This window comes from Carassius carassius, chromosome 14 (genome assembly GCF_963082965.1).
Source record: "Carassius carassius chromosome 14, fCarCar2.1, whole genome shotgun sequence".
NCBI classification, from domain to species: domain Eukaryota; kingdom Metazoa; phylum Chordata; class Actinopteri; order Cypriniformes; family Cyprinidae; genus Carassius; species Carassius carassius.
Window position 1 is genome coordinate 20,928,302 of NC_081768.1, and position 18,915 is coordinate 20,947,216.

Consider the following 18,915-nt stretch of genomic DNA (forward strand, 5'->3'; position numbering starts at 1 on the left):
TTGTGCCATTTAGGGGCAGGTTTATTTGAAAGAGTTTTACAGTTGAATTCAGGATTGAGGACACTGTTTAATAATGTAGAACATTCTGACACCTTGTTAATGTTTCCACCACAGATTCGTGACAGAAACGCATGTTCGTCCATAATAAACTGACAAACGTATCAATACGTTTCCTACATACAAATGTCATAATGACTTTGTTTTATTCAGACGATAGCAGATCTGACACCATCGATCAAGGAATCGGTCAGTGGTTTAACACTTCGCTCCATAAATTACAGTGTCCCAAAAGGACAACGTGTTTACACGCAAAACATTATGATAATTTATTCTTGAGCTCGTTCTAGCCTCTAAATGTGAAATGAAGGAATGAAAGTACTGCTGTGCAGCACAGAGTGTGTGTGTGTGTGAGCATCAGCAGGCTTTCATCAGTACACATCAAGTCCGGTTTATCCCGCTATAATCTCTTAACAGTCTGTGAGGATGTTCCAGCACTGGTGGAGTTTGTGTCCTGCTCTGATCTTGAGGTCATGTAATATAGCACACTGGTGGGGTTTAAGCCAGTAAGCCACTTATTGAGCTTTGAATAATTATCTGATATCATCACTTCTGTCACATATGACACTACCTGACATTATCCATTTGGTTGAAATCCGGAGGAATCTAGATATTAAGGCGTATGATTGTGCAACTGTTTGGAAAAAAACAGCAGGGGTAAATCCTGTTGATGCCTGATACTGGAAACAAACATTTAAAAACTGCAACCAAGGTGTTTGTTGAATACAGATTTATCATGAAAGTTTCCAATGAGGCGGAGTAACTGAATAAATAAAAGTAGTCATGCTAGTAAGTTAGCTACTTTCTCAGTGGTGTGCAATAATTCAAATCAGAGTAGCTTTTTAGTACCAAGCTACATTTCCCATTAGCTAGCCGTGTTCAGTTTAGTGAAATGGTTCACTTACATTGTTCTTTTACATGCACTGGTTTATTTATTTTTTTTCATTTTTAATTCATTTCTGTTCCTGCACAGTGGTGTGCATGGCATTTATTTGATTAATATTCAAGATATTTATTTGTCAGTAGTATAATATTTTGGAAGATGCTACTTTTGATCATATACAGTATGTAGACTTTTACAGTTCAAAAGTTTGGGTCAGGAAAGTGAAAGAAATTAATAATTTTGCTCATATATGTTGCATTAAATTATCAAAGTGATGGTAAATGCTATGGAAGAACATTCAGGATTTAATTTTTTGGAATTGCGTTTTCCACATGTGAACGCATAAATTGTGACATAATCCAAATGCAGTTGCAGGTCTTGCATTAGCGTTTGCCTTTTTGCTTTGGAAAACGCAGTTGAAAATACAATTTGCACTTCCTTTTGAAAGAATCCTGAATATTCTTTCATCGAATGCATTTACAGGTGCATCTCAATAAATTAGAATGTTGTGGAAAAGTTCATTTATTTCAGCAATTCAACTCAAATTGTGAAACTTGTGTATTAAATAAATTCAGTGCACACAGATTGAAGTAGTCTAATTCTTTGGTTCTTTTAATTGTGATGATTTTGGCTCACATTTAACAAAAACCCACCAATTCACTATCTCAACCAATTAGAATATGGTGAAAAGCCAATCAGCTAAGCCTGCAAAGGTTTCCTGAGCCTTCAAAATGGTCTCTCAGTTTGGTTCACTAGGCTACACAATCATGGGGAAGACTGCTGATCTGACGGTTGTCCAGAAGACAATCATTGACACCCTTCACAAGGAGGGTAAGCCACAAACATAGAAGCTCATAGCCCAAGTTGCTTGAAGTCCAGTGTTAAGTTTCCACAGTCTGTGATGATTTGGGGTGCAATGTCATCTGCTGGTGTTGGTCCATTGTGTTTTTTTTAAGTCATTGCACCCATTTATCAAGAAAATTTGGACCGATTTATTCTTCCTTCTGCTGACCAGCTTTTTGAAGATGCTGATTTCATTTTCCAGCAGGATTTGGCACCTTCCCACGCTGCCAAAAGCACCAAAAGTTGGTTAAATGACCATGGAGTTGGTGTCCTTGACTGGCCAGAAAACTCACCAGACCTGAACAGAGGAAAATGAGAAACGAGACCAAAAATGCAGATGAGCTGAAGGCCACTGTCAAAGAAACCTGGGCTTCTATACCACCTCAGCATTGCCCCAAACTGATCACCTCCATGCCACATTGAATTGAGGCAGTAATTAAAGCAAAAGGAGCCCCTACCAAGTATTGAGTACATGTACAGTAAATGAACATACTTTCCAGAAGGCCAACAATTCACTAAATGTTTTTATTATTTGTCTTATGAAGTATTCTAATTTGTTGATGTTGAGAAATTGGTGGGATTTTGTTAAATGTGAGCCAAAAACATCACAATTAAAAGAACCAAAGACTTAAACTACTTCAGTCTGTGTGCATAGATTTTTTTTAATACACTAGTTTCACAGTTTGAGTTGAATTACTGAAATAATGTAACTTTTCCACGACATTCTAATTTGAGATGCACCTGTATAATGTTGCATAAGACATGTTTTAAATAAATGCTGTTCATTTGAACTTTTTATTCATCGACGAATCTTGAAAAATCACTGTTTCTGTTCCAAATATTAAGCTGCACAACTGTTTTCAACATCATTAAGGATAAGAAATGTTTCTTGAACAGCAAATCAGCATATAAGAATGATTTCTGAAAGATCATGTGACAGTGAAAAGACTGGAGTAATGATGCTGAAAATTCTGCGTTGCACTACAGGAATAAATTACATTTTAAAATACATTAAAAAAGTAAACCTATTTTTTAAATTGAAATAATATTTAATAAAATTGCAGTTTTTACTGTATTTTGATCAAATAAATGCAGCCTTACCAACCTTACCAAATCTTACCAACCCCAAACTTTTGAACGGCAGTATATATAGAATGTTAAAGGGGTTAAATGATGTGATTTCAATTTTCCCTTTCTCTTTGGAGTGTTACAAGCTCTTGATGCATAAAGAAGATCTGTAAAGTTGTAAAGACTGAAGTCTCAAATCCAAAGAGATATTCTTTATCAAAGTTACGACTCGTCCACCCCCCCCCCCTTCCCGCCCCAAAACGTCTCATTCTAACACGCCCCACATGTCTATGTCACTATGTGGGAAGATTTACATACCGCCACACAGATTATCATGCAAAGAAAGATGGCGTACCTTTCATTCTCGTTGTAGTTTGTTGTTGCTGCCGCTGCCGCCGCCATGTCGTATTGATGCTGTGTGTTTCACTGTGAAAGGGAAACTACTTTGTTTGGCCTTCCAAAAGTGGAAAATGTTAAGAGGCATAACATTTCCATCAGATGCTTGAGGTTTTCGGCCAATCACAATGCACTGAATAGCAGAGCACACCTCGCTTTTCAGACTGATGAGCTTTGTAAAAATCGATTTCATTTCACAAGGCGAGCATAGAGGAGAAACAATAATGTACAGTATGTGGAAAATTATGTTTTTTTTAACCCTAAACTGCATAGACACATTTTATTACACCAAATACACCAAATAATGTTCTTTTTAGCAGCATCATATGACCCCTTTAAAACTTATTTATACAAGTTATCTAGTTTTTAAAAACATATTTTCAAATGTAAAATTTGTAAGTAAAAAATAAAGTGATCTAAAGATATTTGATATTTAAAAATAGCTTCAGTGTAGTTTGTATTCTAGTTTGTGTATCTTGACTGAAGTTTACCTTTTAAATGAAGAGTATCTTGTAGCTTGACAAGTTTCCCCAACACTGACAGTTTCTTAAATGGAAACATACATCACACATATGAAACTTTAGCTGTTTTCTGTTTTCAGTCTGGAGGAACATCCATAGGGACTGTGTCTAACTGTGTCACCTTTACAGTTGCATGGATGAATAAATCTGGGTTAGAGTCTTGGCGCTCAGCGTTATCTCTCGCACAGGAGACCAGCAGAAGGATTTTTTTCCAGAGAGGGGAAACACACAGGCTCAGGCCCGTCTCTTGGATAGATCCATTGCTGTATCGATCTCATGTCATTTCTAGCGGCAGCTGCTCGTTGATGGATCATCCTTTGTGGAAGCAGGGTAATTTACCAGGCTGATCAGTTCAGTGCACAGTGCAGCGCTCTCTCTTACTGTCAGAGAGTGAAGGCCCGTTCACAGAAAGGATGATTAATCCGACAATATGGTGTCTTTATCGTTATAGTAATGGTTTGGACTTTGTGTAATGTTGAGGTGTGTTGAGAAGTGCAGACTCAACATTTCTAAATGTGTAGTTATATATAACATTGTTTGGCGAATTTTCATAGGAAAAATGCAGTCATTTCATTAGAAACCCATGCAAGTGGATGTTTAGCATAAGGGCGAAAGATTTCACAGTGGTGTCAAGTTGGTTCCACGGATTTGCAACAGAAAGCTGCTTGGTTTGAAAGTGACTTCTGTGTGAGCTGTGCTTCATATTGCTAATGTGAAGCACGTTAAGACTGAAATCCCTGCTCTGGGCTCCGTGAAAGCTGTATTTGTGGCAGTTGTGAAGCATACGGTACACCTCATCACATGCTGCCAGCAGGGATCTGTAACGGTTCCTCTTGGCCATTGTTCCTGCCGTGAGCCTGAATTTGGTGACTGATTTGAGCTGAGGCACATATTCTCATCATTTTGTTACTCAATGTGAGCTCTGTAATCCAATTCAATGCAGTTGGAAAAGTGGCTTTTGTTTTCTAGATGACTCTACTTGCTCCTTCAGCATTAAATGGTTAGTTCACCCTAAAATTCCAATTCTGTTATTAATTAATTATCCTCGTGTCATTCCAAAACCTGCAAGACCTTCACTCCTGTTTTAGAACAAACATAAAGATATTTTTGATGAAAACCAAGAACTTTTTGACCCTCCATTAACCGAAAAGCAAATGACACCTTACATGACAAAGCCAAATGCTTAAATTTATGGGTTTATTCAAATCCCTAATCTCTGATATGAGCAATAGTCGTAATAACAGTACTTAAATGACCTTTACACAGTACATACTGTACGTGGCACATCAGATTGACAGACTGCTGCCCTTTTTTAACTCCTCCACCCTGATCGACTGCAATGAGGCATTTTCACTTTCCACTGCTCATTTAGATCGAGAATTGGCAGAGACATCATGCATTAGTCATCACTCCACAGGCTCCAAGCCCGAGATTATAATTGTTATTATGACATCTGATTTCATGAAAACCTCAAAGGGCATTAACTTAAGAATTTGACCACTAGCTTCCTTTCCCGCCCAGTCACTTTTTCAGTACAACGAAAACTATGAGACTGATGTGTTTGTTCTTGCATTGAAACTCAACATTTGCCTAAAGCTGTTTGACTGATCATGACATGAAGTTTACCTACAAAAATGGCAGCATGAACCAGGATTCTGTGGATTCAAATGCCTCATGTACTTGGCAGTAAACCATATGCTGCTGCATTTGTTTTAGAGTGCAAAAAATTATCCTCGGCCTATTGATCCGGCGGCAAATGAGTGATTGCAGTCACATGCCCTCTGCTTTAATGCGGTGTGATTAACACGGGCTGTCGATCAGTCATGTGGAGCAGTCTCTGCTGTGAGTCCTGGATGCCTACAGTATGAACTGACCAGCTGTTCTGCAAGCAGCTTATGAATTAATGGCACTTTTGATGCCAAATAGGGAGGATTTCATCCGCTCCTCCCCATGTGTTGACCATTATAACAATATCATAATATTAGATCATATGCATTCACTGATAATCACACAACCAAATGTGAAAATGACTTCAAGCTGTTGTGCGTACAGTAAGATTAAAATTTCGAAGACCGTTTCCACTAGTGAAAAGGCTCCTATCTGGCGGTTTAAAATGTATTTGTTTTCTGCATAACAATTATTATGTTCCAAAGAGCATGTGCAGATGAGTTGATGAGCACAGTTACCAATGCATTTATTAATGATGTCAAAATAGTTTTTATTATGTTTACACTACATTTTACTTATTTAAAAGCATTATGTTTTTTATTTATATTATATTTTTTAAATACTCAAAACTCAAAACAAATTATTATTATTATTATTATTATTATTATTTTTTACCAAAACAAAATAAAGCAAAAATCTAATAAAAATAAACCAAAACCAATTTTCACAAATATTCACAAAAAGTGTGGTCTCAAACTGTTGGACTGTTGTCTTGATCTAAAACAGCAGTGAGATATTCAGTATTGTCAATACTAGCTTGACTTCTGTGTTCGGTGTCCATCAGTTTGTCATTTTCCAGCAGTTTTGTGTGTCTGTTAATCAATCCATTTGTGCTACAGTACGTCTTCATTCTGCAGTGCCAAACTGGTGGATTTGGCCTGATGCCGGCGGTCGCCGTTGTGAATCTAGATGCATAGTCTTACACAAAACACGGCTGTTGGCATGGTCACAAGATGGAGAGAATTTTAATTGCTGTTATGTTGCAGCAGATGGTGGTAGAAGTTGAACGGCCTATTTGTAAGCAGACTTCGCATCGTCTCAGCGTGCCATGAGCTCTTTGTTCTCCTTCAAAGAATGCATTTCATTACGGAGAATATGGGAGACGGTTTTTTGTAATTGGTGATTCAACTTTTACCGCTGCTTCTCATTTCCTCACTCTCTGCATGAGATTTGATGTTTTTGTAGTTCAATTAATATGCAGCAGTGTTTGTGAATACTTACCGTGATTTCACCGTGTGAGATGTGTTCCTGATCAACATCTTTGTTGGTCTTAAAACAAAATTCTTATTAACTAGATTTTAGTGTTTGGGTTAGCCCTGAAAAACATTTTTATCTTCTCGTTATTTTATTCCATTTGCCATCTGATGCTTATTTCACAAAAAAATTAAAGCACTTTATCTGACAAGTCCATATGCTGTATGATTAGCTGATTATTTATGTTTGTATTTATTTATTTATTTATGAGCTTGCTTTTGGAGCATTCATTTCTCAACTCTTTTTGTCTCTCCGTCAGATTTGGATTAGAGGTTCTTTCCATCATGCCGGTGCAGGTGGACAGTCTTCAGCTTCAGAGAGTGTGAGCTCCACTGAACTGCGGGGATGAACATGCCATTGCACCAAATCTCTGTCATCCCTCGTGATGTCACTTCCTCCCGGTTGTCAAGCAGCGGGAAGGCAAAGGAAAAGGACAAACAGGTTTGTCTTCCACCTAATAGACATAGAAAAACAGGCGGTAGTGTAATCTGTGACCCTTGTTACCTTCATCCTCATTCCCACTGATAGACCGCATCCTGTTTTCACGGTTCTGAATGTTTTCTTTCCCCAGTCAGAGGTGGAAAGGATTTCAGAGACAATCTTGTACACACACATGGGTTCCTAAGTTGTTTTATGAACTCCGTCTTAAATACTGTTTATATTTATGCCTTTGTGGAACAATCCAAATTATGAAAACTACTGACACGGTTTACAATAAAGGAAGTAGAGGAAGTCGCACATACATAGGAGTGGGTGCTTTGGGGAGGCAGGTTTTCAGTAAGTGATACAGGCAGGAATGACTGTGTGAAATGTTACGCGGGAGGAGAACTATAAAACAAAGATGTGATTGATGTCATGGTGCCTGTTTGCTATGTGTTGAGTGTTAAAAGGGAAGGGATCTAAAATGGGATTTTTTTCTCTTATTATATTAGTCAAGGATTTCTGCATCAAAAACTGCCATGATTAAGGTTTCACAAATATTGTATGCGTTCTCTTACACTTAGGAATTATTTGGTACACTGTGCCTTTAAGACTTCTTACTCGCCATGAGGTTGCAAATGACACTTTGTTTTCTCCTTAATGTGCTTTCCTGATCTTATTTTGAATGAATCATCAATGTGTCTAATTTTTCATTGCTATTCTTTGTAATCTTTCATTTAGGAATGCTCTGTAATGTAAATTCTGGTTGATAGTGATAGGCCGATAATTAAGGGATAATGTACATCCAGCAGGTTGTTATCTCAGAATAAACTCCAACAGGATGATCAGGATGTGAAGCGGAGGCGTTTGCGTCACCCTGAAGGGGTTTAGTCTGCAATAACAGCTAGCTGGATGTACGTTATTCCACTTATTACATGGCTACTTGCCACATAAGTAAATAATTAGACAAAATATTGATTGGAGTTCAAACGCAAAGCTTCTGTGTAACTCAAAGCTTATTATGTTAGATTCTGTCTGAATAAATTAAAAATAAAGCAGATTTTTAGGATTTTTAGGATTTCCTAAAGATTACATTTCAGTGTTATTAGATTATTAGTATTATTTTTTTATCATTTTAAATGTTTCTAAATCATTTTACTCTTATCATTAGTTGTTCTGGTGTTAAGAAGTAATCCAAAGATTTCAGAATGAGATGTTTTATTTTTAATACAAGCTTTTTTTTTAAATTGGGAATTAAGTTTTGTTAACATACATAACCAGTCAAAAGTTTGGGGTTGTGATATTTTATTTAATTTTTTTTTATATTATATTTAATTAAAAAAATATTTTTTCTTATGTTCATAGAGTCTACATTTATTTAAGCAAATATACAGTAAAAACAGTAAAGTATTATTATCATTTAAAATATGCAAGGATGGCAAAAAAATAGAGATGTTTTCAGCTTCCAAGTATTATGATCTTTCAGAAATGATTCTAATATGCTAATTTGCCGCTCAAGAAACATTTGTTATTATTATCACTGTTATACACTTGAAATTGATATCTCCTGCCACTTTTAATCAATTTCATGTGTCCTTGATGAATAGAAGTATTCATTTCTTTGAACAAAAGGAAAAATCTTACTGACTCCAAACTTTTGTTGGATAGTGAAGTATAATGACTTTATGGAAGATGAATGAAAAACGTATTTCTCATGATATGATTCCTTTAAAGAGATATCTTTTCTTCCCTGAATGCATATCACAGATATGATAAGGTTTCATGCAAGTGAGATACTTTTGGGAGCACTGGTTGATCCTGTGTTTCAGAGGTGGGGAAGCTGTGGTGTCAGATGTTGTCCAGCCGTGTGACCCATGCTATAATCATCTGTTTGAATACTGAGGGTTTGTTTTTTTCTGAGAAGCCTGATTCATAAACACTCGGGCCCAAAGGAATCTCAATATTTCCCCTCATCAGTCTTCAGCTTGTGTAGCTGTGCCAGCCGCTCTTTAGCCGTGCTCTCTCGTCCTCTTCTAGTGCGGTGCTCTGTTTTAGCAAGACTGGATGGAGACACTAATGAGTGATGTTTTATTGGTGGGCCTGAGGCTGGTAACCCATCAGCTATTTGTTTGTCAGAACCGGGCAGGATACAGGAGACAGGCTGCTTTTTTCCCCATTGTTTTTTTTTTCTTTTGTTTGGCTAAACGGCCTCAAGTAGCAATAATTCTGTTAAATCCAACATGTTGGTACTGTATGTAAATCATCATTCCCAGACCACTTTTTAAGAATCACTTTTCATCAAAGCGTCAAATTTCTACATTTTGAGACATTTTGATGATTTTTTTAAATAGAATTGCAGTCTTGTGTACTCTGTGTCTGTCCAGGTTTAGTGTTTTGTGTATCAAGCTCATGGTGGGGTTACCAGTCATCATATAGTCATCATAGCTGGGCTTGGCAGTCTGTCAGTCTGATTTGTTGCAGTTTTAGTTGCTGCCTCTCTTTTTTATGACAGGACATTCACAAGTTTCTGCCTGACTGACACTGACAATGTGCCGCCCAGAAGTTTTTTTCATTTTTTTATTATGGAGCTGTGGACTAGAGATATTTAGGCAGACGTTGTTATGGGTGAATCTCATGAAGAACGTGCGGGTCAAAAAAAAGTTTCCTAAAATCAAAAGAAAATGTTTTATATATTATATTATATTATATTACGTATAATAATATATGTAATTTTCCATATATATATATATATATATATATACAATCCATTTCTGTTTTATTTCAGATTTTCTTTGTAATTTTTTATTATTCTCATTTGATTCTTATTGTAATATGCTGTACTGAAACATTGAAAAATATCAAAGAATACTTTGATTTCTTTTTAATTTTAGCTCACATTTAAGTAATTTTGTGCTTTTTTCATTTTTTTTTTATTATAAATCAAATATTTCTAGTCATTTAGTTTTATTTCAGTTGTAGTTTTAATAATTCAAGTACTTCCAGTTCAGCATATTTTAGTTTGATGCCAACAGTTTTCATGTAATATTTATATTTTATTTTATTTCAGAATAATTTCAGTGATTAAAACTTTTAATAGCTTGAGTTGTAGAAAAGAATAACAACATTGATTTTATTTAAGAAATATAAAAAATAAATATCTAAATGTATAATACACGTTCTTTAATATTTATGTGTGTGTGTGTGTGTGTGTGTGTGTGTGTGTATATATACACTAAATGCAGCATGTATATGTATATGTATATATATATATATATATATATATGTGTATATATATATATATATATATATATATATATATATATATATATGTGTGTATGTGTATGTATATATGTGTATGTGTATGTATGTATGTATGTAAACAGTAAAGAAAGTATATTATATATTTGGATATTTTTTTAAATAAATTTTAATACATTTAAGACAGTACAAGAAATAATGGCATTATAAATAAACCAAAATGGAAATATAGCCTATCTTTTTATTTTTCAACACAGTGATATTATAAATTGGGGGAATGTGCTTAGAAAGTAATGCCAAGAAAGTAATGTTATGCTAAAGTATGACCGTCATGTTCTTGACAGGCTTCGTGAGTTTCACCCTTTATCAATGATGGCACTCAGTAGTTTATGAGGCTCTTTTGATTGATGCTGATTGGTCAGATGCATAAAGATGGGTGACGGGCCATTAATATTAGTCACTGAGACACGATGATCAAACCCTGCAGGAATTTAATGACTACAATCCTTCAAAGCTCCATCAGTGGATTATGCTGCGTTTAGTATATGACCCTTTAATGCTCAAACACTGTGTTTTTTCACTGTGTACATTTTTGTAGCCTAATGTAAATGATTATGTTACCCTTCCTTCATTAATAGTTTCCTTTAATTGAGCTCGACACTTAATTTCTTGGAGTCTAGAGAGACAAATCTTCGCTCTTAACACCTAGAGCTTGTGTTTGGCACAGACGGAGGAGTTGACACCAGACAGTTTCGTTTACCTCTCGCTTAGCATACAGATCAGGCGGGGGGCGTATCGCCATTAGGCAAAGAAAGCACAGCCCATCTGCCTGTTGCAGACAACTCCTCCTCTGTGTCTCAGTGGAAAGAAACCCTCATTCCCACTGCTTTAGATTCAGCGCCAGCTGCCATTGCGGATGCAGTGCTATTGAATGATCTGAAATAAACAAGAGTCAGAACTAACAGGTACATAACATGCTGATATTTCTTTGTTTTGTCTTGCTGCTACAAACATGACATGCTCACATCAGGGACAGATCCTCTGAATGAAATCGGTGTTTATAACAGTGACTGGCAAAACCTACCATCATCTTTTTAAAATGAATATCATGAGGCAGCAGTATATCCCGATTCTTAGCAGGCCTCAGACTGAATCTGCATGCTTTTTTCCACGTTTATCAATAGGGAGCCAGACTCAAACTTTGGTTAGCCACACTTAAAGGTATAGTTCACCCACAAATGATCCAAAACAAGACCTAAAAATAAATTAAAAATCATCATACTGACTGTAATTTTATGGAAAACCCGAGATATTTATCAAATGCTCTCCATTTGTATTCAACAGAAGGAAAGCCATACAAGTTTTTTTGAAGAATATTATTTTTATTTATTTGATGAAAAAAAACTGGTGGCAAGGTGTTTTAATGTCTTTGAAATAAGTCTCTTATGCTAACCAAGGCTTTAATAATATGATAAAAAAAAAAAAAATAAAGCAAAAAAAAAAAGGAATATTCAAAAATATTTTTGCAATTTAAACAAACTGTTTTCTATTTTAATATATATTAAAATGTAATTTATTCCTATGACAGCAAAGCTGAATTTTCAGCATATTACTCCAGTCTTCAGTGTCACATGATCACTTGAAACATTTCATATTATTATCAATGTTGAAAACAGTTGTGCTGCTTAATATTTTTGGGGAAATCTTTGATAAACTTTTTCCCTGAGGATTCTTCAATGAACAGAAAGTTAAAAAGAAGAGCGAGATCTTTTGTAACATTATAAATGATAAATTCTTGCTGCAGGGAAGAAATCTCTTAAAAAAATATGACCAACTCTGATCTTTTGAAAGGTTGTGTACACTTAGAAAAATATATTTTTCTGGCTGTGTACCATGTTAATACCATAGTATTCTTTGAATCACCTCAGAGTACAGTGTACAGTGCCATCATATGTGAACTTCCTTCAGTTGTATAGGATCTCAAAGTACTATGATTTAACCACTGGACACCATCATCTTGTCATGATAGCACTGTAGCAGCAGGACTATGTGAAAAACACACTAAAAGCATGAGCTGTTTCGAGTTTTGTGATCAAACGCTGACCTCTAGACACACAACTTCTTGGAAGCTGTTTGTCGGACAGCATGAAGCTTTCATGAGCAGCTGCTGTGCGGCAGTAATCTCTCAAAAAATGCAGCGAGAATGAGCCTTGTGCGAACTGACAGACTCGAACAGAAGGAGACAGAAATTGGACTGCCACTTTGGCATAAATGCAAACAACTGTATTTATCTTTGAAAAATGTAAATTCTCCTGTTTCATAAGTCTCTATATTTTGTAAAAGCACTTCGTAACCGGGACAGCAGGGAAACTGGCCAAACATTAACACGGCCATTGTCCAAATCTGTCTGTCCAAGAATGCTCTGCTTTGGGCTTTTTTAATGTTAATAATATGCTAATAAAGATACGAGCCTCGCAGCTCTGTAAAATAACATGAAGCCACCAGGATGCTTCAGGGGGGAATGTTTACTGAGGAGCGACAGGATTTTAATGCCAGAGCTATCTTTGTAGGACGCTTTTAAGCTTCGTCAACACTCTAATCTCCCCGAGAGAGACCAAGGTGCCATGTGATTGCCAGAGCGACGTGTTTGTGTCAGTGTTTGACATTTGCAGTGATATCAGCATAACTCAGAGTGTGGCGTTTAATGCTGCTTCGGAGTAAACTGTCAAATATGGAAGTTTCTTTTGCATTAAGCGCACTGCATGCTTGAGTGGAATGCCATTTTCTCCTTTAATAAATCACTGCCTATTATTATGTGGTTTCAGTACAAAGTAAAACAAAACAGAGATCCAACTTTATTGATGACGTATAAGAAATACAAGGGGTCATGAACGGCGTTTTGTAATCTGTACTGTTCTCTGAGGTCCCCCTTATAATGTTATCAAGATTTAACATAAAAATAATTTAGAAGTAATAGGCTTTTTTCTGTCCTTTTTTGACCCCCCTCATCAGAACGCACTGGTCTCTGACTCTGAAGAAAACGCCCACTGCTGTGATTGGCTAATAGTTGTGTATGTTTGACAGTCTACATCCTTCATAGATGGACGATGCTGTGTTTCTATGCATAAATACTCAGTACTGTACATATCAAACGATCTGTAATAACAGACAATGCAAAAGTGACCACGTAATAAAAACAGTTACTCACACTTGTGTGTTGCGACATTACTGTCTGATCCAATGTAGTTGGCACAGGATTGTCTTTTTAGTTTAAATCTTTCTGAAAATCCTGCATTGAATTGTGCCTTGCTTGTGAACAATTCCACGGTAAAATGAAGTAAACCAATGAAGGTTTCTGTGTAGACCTGCGTTTGCCACTCGTCATTTACGTACTATGTGCGTGAATCAGTGGGCGGGGCTAAACAGGCAGCGATGTAGAAGCAGGCGTTGATCCTCTGCGGAGGCAGTGTTTAGACACTATTATGTCATAAAGAGGTACATTCCACATGTTGTCATTTTAGCAGATTGTCTTCAATAAAAGCTGATTTTAGAGCAATTATAAAGATTTGAGTTTCTGAAACTTATGGGAAGTTTTTATAGTACAATGACATCTAATATGACAAAAGATCAAGGGAATTTTGATTTCTCAGTTCATGAGCCCTTTAAGGGAAATAAAATTGTAGATGGTAAGATTATGGGTATAGATTATATTCCAAATGGCACAATATCATGATTTTGCTCTTTTCTCTACTTGATAGGCTGCTGATCTGAAGTTCACCAAAGTTTACCCAAACTGATGCGAAACGGGCAAATGTGAGAGGAACAAGATGGATCAAACAGAGTTTCTTTTCATAGAGTTAAGAAATCATCAAGTGAGTGTATCATTTAGCTGATTTCATTTAGACTTTTATTAACAACACTGACCAATGCACATACACAGAAGAGCATATCAATTTCTAAATTATGGTAACAAGCTCAAAGTCCGAAATTATTTTTAGACCTCATAATATTTGTATTTAATTTCAATACAATTTAATTTAAATTTAATTTGTGTAAATTAATAAAGAAATTAGTTTTCATTATTCATTATATGTTCATTAGTATTCATTATTCATAGTATTCAGTATTCATATACTTTAGTTTTCAACTTGGTCATCTTTTGAATAAGTATTGTTACTGAAGCACTAGATTCTGGTATTGTAGCGCAGCCAAAATTGGGGTATTGAGCTAACCCTAAAATAATATTACATTCAATATTTTAAAGGATTGTTTAAAGCAATAGTTCACTCAAAAGTAGTGCTGATAATCGATAAAAAAATTACTAATTAAAAACTTATCACATATTCTGAAATTAATCACAATTAATTGAGATTGATCCCATCTAACTTACTAGTTTACTTTAAATTGCAATAATTTACATTCAGTCTTCAAATTAACGTAGAAGCAACATAAAGACTATATATTTTTTATATTTGTTTAATGGCATCTTTTTTATGTTTGAAGATGAGTATCACTGATACCAATACTGTCTCTAAGAATTGTTTTCCCCTAATATTTAATATTCCCCATTGACTATAGACATTCAGCATTACAGTATAATTGAGAGCTTTCAATTTTAAGGTCAAGTGCACGTCTGAAAACTCCCCCGTTTAATGTGGCTGTAAAGATGTTCTGGGACTGGATAAATGCAATTCTTTCAAGAGAAAAATTAACTGAAACAGCAGCTGTGAGTGGGTGGTCAACCCTAGCTCTACCCCTGCATTAATTGCGTAAAATATTTTTCATGCATTAAACTGAAAAAAAAAATTATATGCGTTGACACGCTAATTTTTGATAGCACTACTCAAAAGTGAAAATTATTATCAGTTACTTACTTTCTTGGCATTCCAAACTCATAAAACATTCATTCATCTTCAAAACACAAATGAAAAATTGATAGAAATTATAATAATCCAGATCAATCAAGAGGCTTAATCCAAGCCCACTTTGGAGACATGATCGCTTTAAATGATGAACATCTATTCACATATAAAATATGGTAATTGAAGCTCAAGCGTAATTACAAACATTTTTGGTTCTCATGCATAAGCTATAAAAAAATTAAAATGTAAATGAATGAAAACACAAACAAACCAACAATTTTCATTGCCTTTATGGACAGGAGAAGTTGAGATAGGGGACTACTGAAAAGAAAGACAGGGAATGGGTTTGGGAAAGCTATAGACTGGATCGGACCTGCATTTCTATAAAACAAAAGACTCTTTCATGCATTATCAGCATGCATTACCCACAATACCTTGGCTAGGATTAAAAATGTGTTTATTTTTGCCCATTTACAATGAATGTAACAAAAACATTTATTGATTTTGCCACACATCCCACACTGCTGTACCATTCCAGCCTCCACTTGATTTGGTTTGAGAGATTAAGATTATTGTAATCTAAGATGACCCACTTCTCATTTGACAGCAACAGATTGCGAGCTCCTTCTCGTCATTTTGAGGAGGTCCTTATGCTTGTGAGCAGCTCTGAGAGAAACTGACAAGCTGCTGCAGGGCTCCATCTTGGCTGAGGGGAAGCCTCTGGCCTTTATAGTTTACATTCTTCAGAAAATTTCAGATAATTCTCCCACTTTTAGCAAAGCCTCCGGGGAAAATCTTCAGACGCTACACACAATCATGCTGGCTTAGATGACAACAGGTGGAGGCAGTGCTTACAGAATATTTTCTTAACCTAGGGTGCCTTTGAACTGTGTAAACTACTGTGGTAGGATGAAAGCACATTTGGTTTGCTGATTATATTCAGTGAATTAGATGACGGCCTGTGTGTTCATTAAATTTTTTTAATTCAATTCAAGTTTATTTGTATAGCGCTTTTTACAATACAAATCGTTACAAAGCAACTTTACAGAAAATTATGTTTCTACAATATTTAGTAATAGCTTATAAGTGGTGACTGTCAGTTTGTGCACGTATGACAGGATTTGTAGAAAAATGTATAAAAGTCGTAGTCAGCCAGATGATGAACATTATTAATATTATTAATAATTAATTAGTTAGACTTAGGCTTTGGTCCAAACCTAGTGAGGCAACTTAACTGAAACCTCATATTTGACCAATTTCTGCCTATGTAGGGCACAGCATCTTCTTGCATTGTACAACTAGAGCTGCTCACATGAACTGCATGGTAGATTTGACTCATACTGATTTCAACCGAGTTTGACTTTAAAATGAAATAGAAATATTGGTAATTGTACTCCTCAAAGGTTTGAGATGTTTTTGAAAAAAGTTTACTCCCAAGGCTACATTTATTTGTTCAGAAATACAGTAAAAACTATTTAAATAATTGTTTTCCATTTTAACATATTTTAACATTTAATTTCTTCCTGTGATTTTTAAAGCTGAATTTTCAGCATCATTACTCTAGTATTCATGTCACATAGTACATAATATGCTGATTTGCTGCTCAATTGATATTATTATCAATGGTGAAAACAATTGTGGTGCTTAATATTTTTATGGAAATGTTTTCATGTATCTTTGACTAGAAAGTTCAAAAACAGCATTTATTTAAAATATAAATCTTTGGTAACATAATCATTTTAATCTGTTTGATGCAACCTTTCTTTCTTTCTTTTTAATAAGCTACATTACTGTCCGGAAGTGTATATTTTTGGTAGACAATTTGCTCATTCTTTGGGACAGTTGATCAAATCAATGTGCAACACTCAATAATTTACAGGGTTGGAAAATAACCATTTTGCTTCATGTTTTGTTTTGCACACCCTCATGTTCCCAGGGTAATCACTTGCTATTTCTAATGCTGAAAAATAGAATTCACTTTTAGTGAAGTGTAGCTATTTCCAAGCCTTTTGGCAGTTAATTAACATAACAAAATGACTTTAAATATACGTTGCGTACAACTGCCACTTTTGTAATAAACCTTGCATTCTGTGTTAGGTGAAAGTCTTGCAACACTGAAAGTGAGAATTTTGTGAGAAGATGCCAAATAGTTTCCATCATGTCTGAAAAACAGCCAGAAAGAAGAACTGCCAGTCATACAAAATCACAAGCATTCGTTTCGTCTGTGTTGTCAGGCCTGATCGAGCTTGATGTCCTCACTGCGGCAGTCAGACAGCACAGGTTTCTGAAATAAACCGCATGTGCATTGTACCCTCTATATTTTGCCCAGGCATCCTCGAGAAATGAACTGTGAAAATACCAATATTGTTGTCAGCACGACTTGTCTGTGTTGTCCATCATTCTGTAGGTGAGTTGCTGCATTGCTGGTGTCTCTCTCTTTCTCGCTTTATTATTACTTTTTTCCTCCCTTATTTTCATGGTGGTGTGGCAGTTAAAGACGTGGGCTGAGATGCTAATACCCCCTAATTAACCCCAAGGCATTATTTTCTATGTCTCCTGCTTGAACTCATGTCTATTTGTTATTTGGCAAAAAGTCATCATAGCAGCTTATCCTAGCCAAAAACGTCCACTTAGACAGGCACTTGACTGTCATGTTTTGAAACCAACAGCAGTTGGTTTTGTTGTTATGTGGCAGAGTTATCAGAAATAGATTATTTGAATTTACTGTACTGTACTGTACAACATTTTTTTTTGTCATTTTATGAACAAAACTTGGAAAAAATGCTATTTAAATGCTACAAGTTTATTTAGGCATTTCAACATTATATTGAACAATATGAAAATTACCATTTATTTTAAGATTTGCTAAAGATTACATTAACAGTGTTATTAAATTATTAGTGTTTTAAAACAATACATGTGAAAGTAAAATAAATTAGTTTCCACTATAATAATATTGATATAGTATTAATCTGTATTATTTATTTGTAATAATTATATTTTTGTAATTATATATATATATATATATTGCCTTCTGAGGCCTGCTTCACACTACAAGCGTGAGCTGTGAATGAGCAGCGGGTGAGCGTAACTACAACGTCACTGCAGCTGCAGATGCACCAGAGTATTCACACTGGAAGAGTTTGTACAGCGTCACCGTAGCGGCTCCAAAGCTACATATTTCTCTACAAGGACAGCTATAAATTTGTTTTTAGAGGTTGGTCAGTTATAAACTTGAATGTTTTGAAGTCTTGATAGTTATAACATGGGAATTTGCGTGAAGAACGACGGCTCATATGAAAGACGGTCATATGCATACTTAAATATAAACGTGCTGTTTATATTGTTATTATTAATAAAAAAAAATTTTTTATAATAAATACTTTTACCATAGACTCTTACCCAAATTTGTGGTATTAACTAGGGATGTAACAATACCATTTTTTCAGAACCGATCCGATATCGAAATTTCTGAGTATTTGTCGATACCGATCTAATCCGATACCAGCGCAGTTTTTTTTAATCAGTGTAGAATTTCTATACTCTGTGTTGACCTAATCATCACTCTTTTGTGTTAAACACAATCTACTACATATAGACAACTTCATTTTAATAAAAAATAACA

At 35.3% G+C, this 18,915-nt stretch overlaps 1 protein-coding gene across 5 annotated transcripts in view; it reads left to right on the forward strand.

Moving 5' to 3' along the window:
* The window catches only part of LOC132157317 (E3 ubiquitin-protein ligase MARCHF8-like), a 90,077-nt gene that overhangs the window by 11,914 nt on the left and 59,248 nt on the right, over positions 1 to 18,915 (forward strand). For 2 of the 5 annotated variants that reach the window (XM_059566607.1, XM_059566608.1), the window contains exon 2: positions 7,010 to 7,191. In XM_059566607.1, the coding sequence (XP_059422590.1) occupies positions 7,096 to 7,191 (96 nt within the window). In that variant the 5' untranslated portion in view covers positions 7,010 to 7,095. Of the gene's footprint in view, positions 1 to 3,967; positions 4,099 to 7,009; positions 7,192 to 14,186; positions 14,301 to 18,915 lie in introns of those variants that run through there. The other 3 variants (XM_059566606.1, XM_059566611.1, XM_059566609.1) reach the window with 3 other exon arrangements.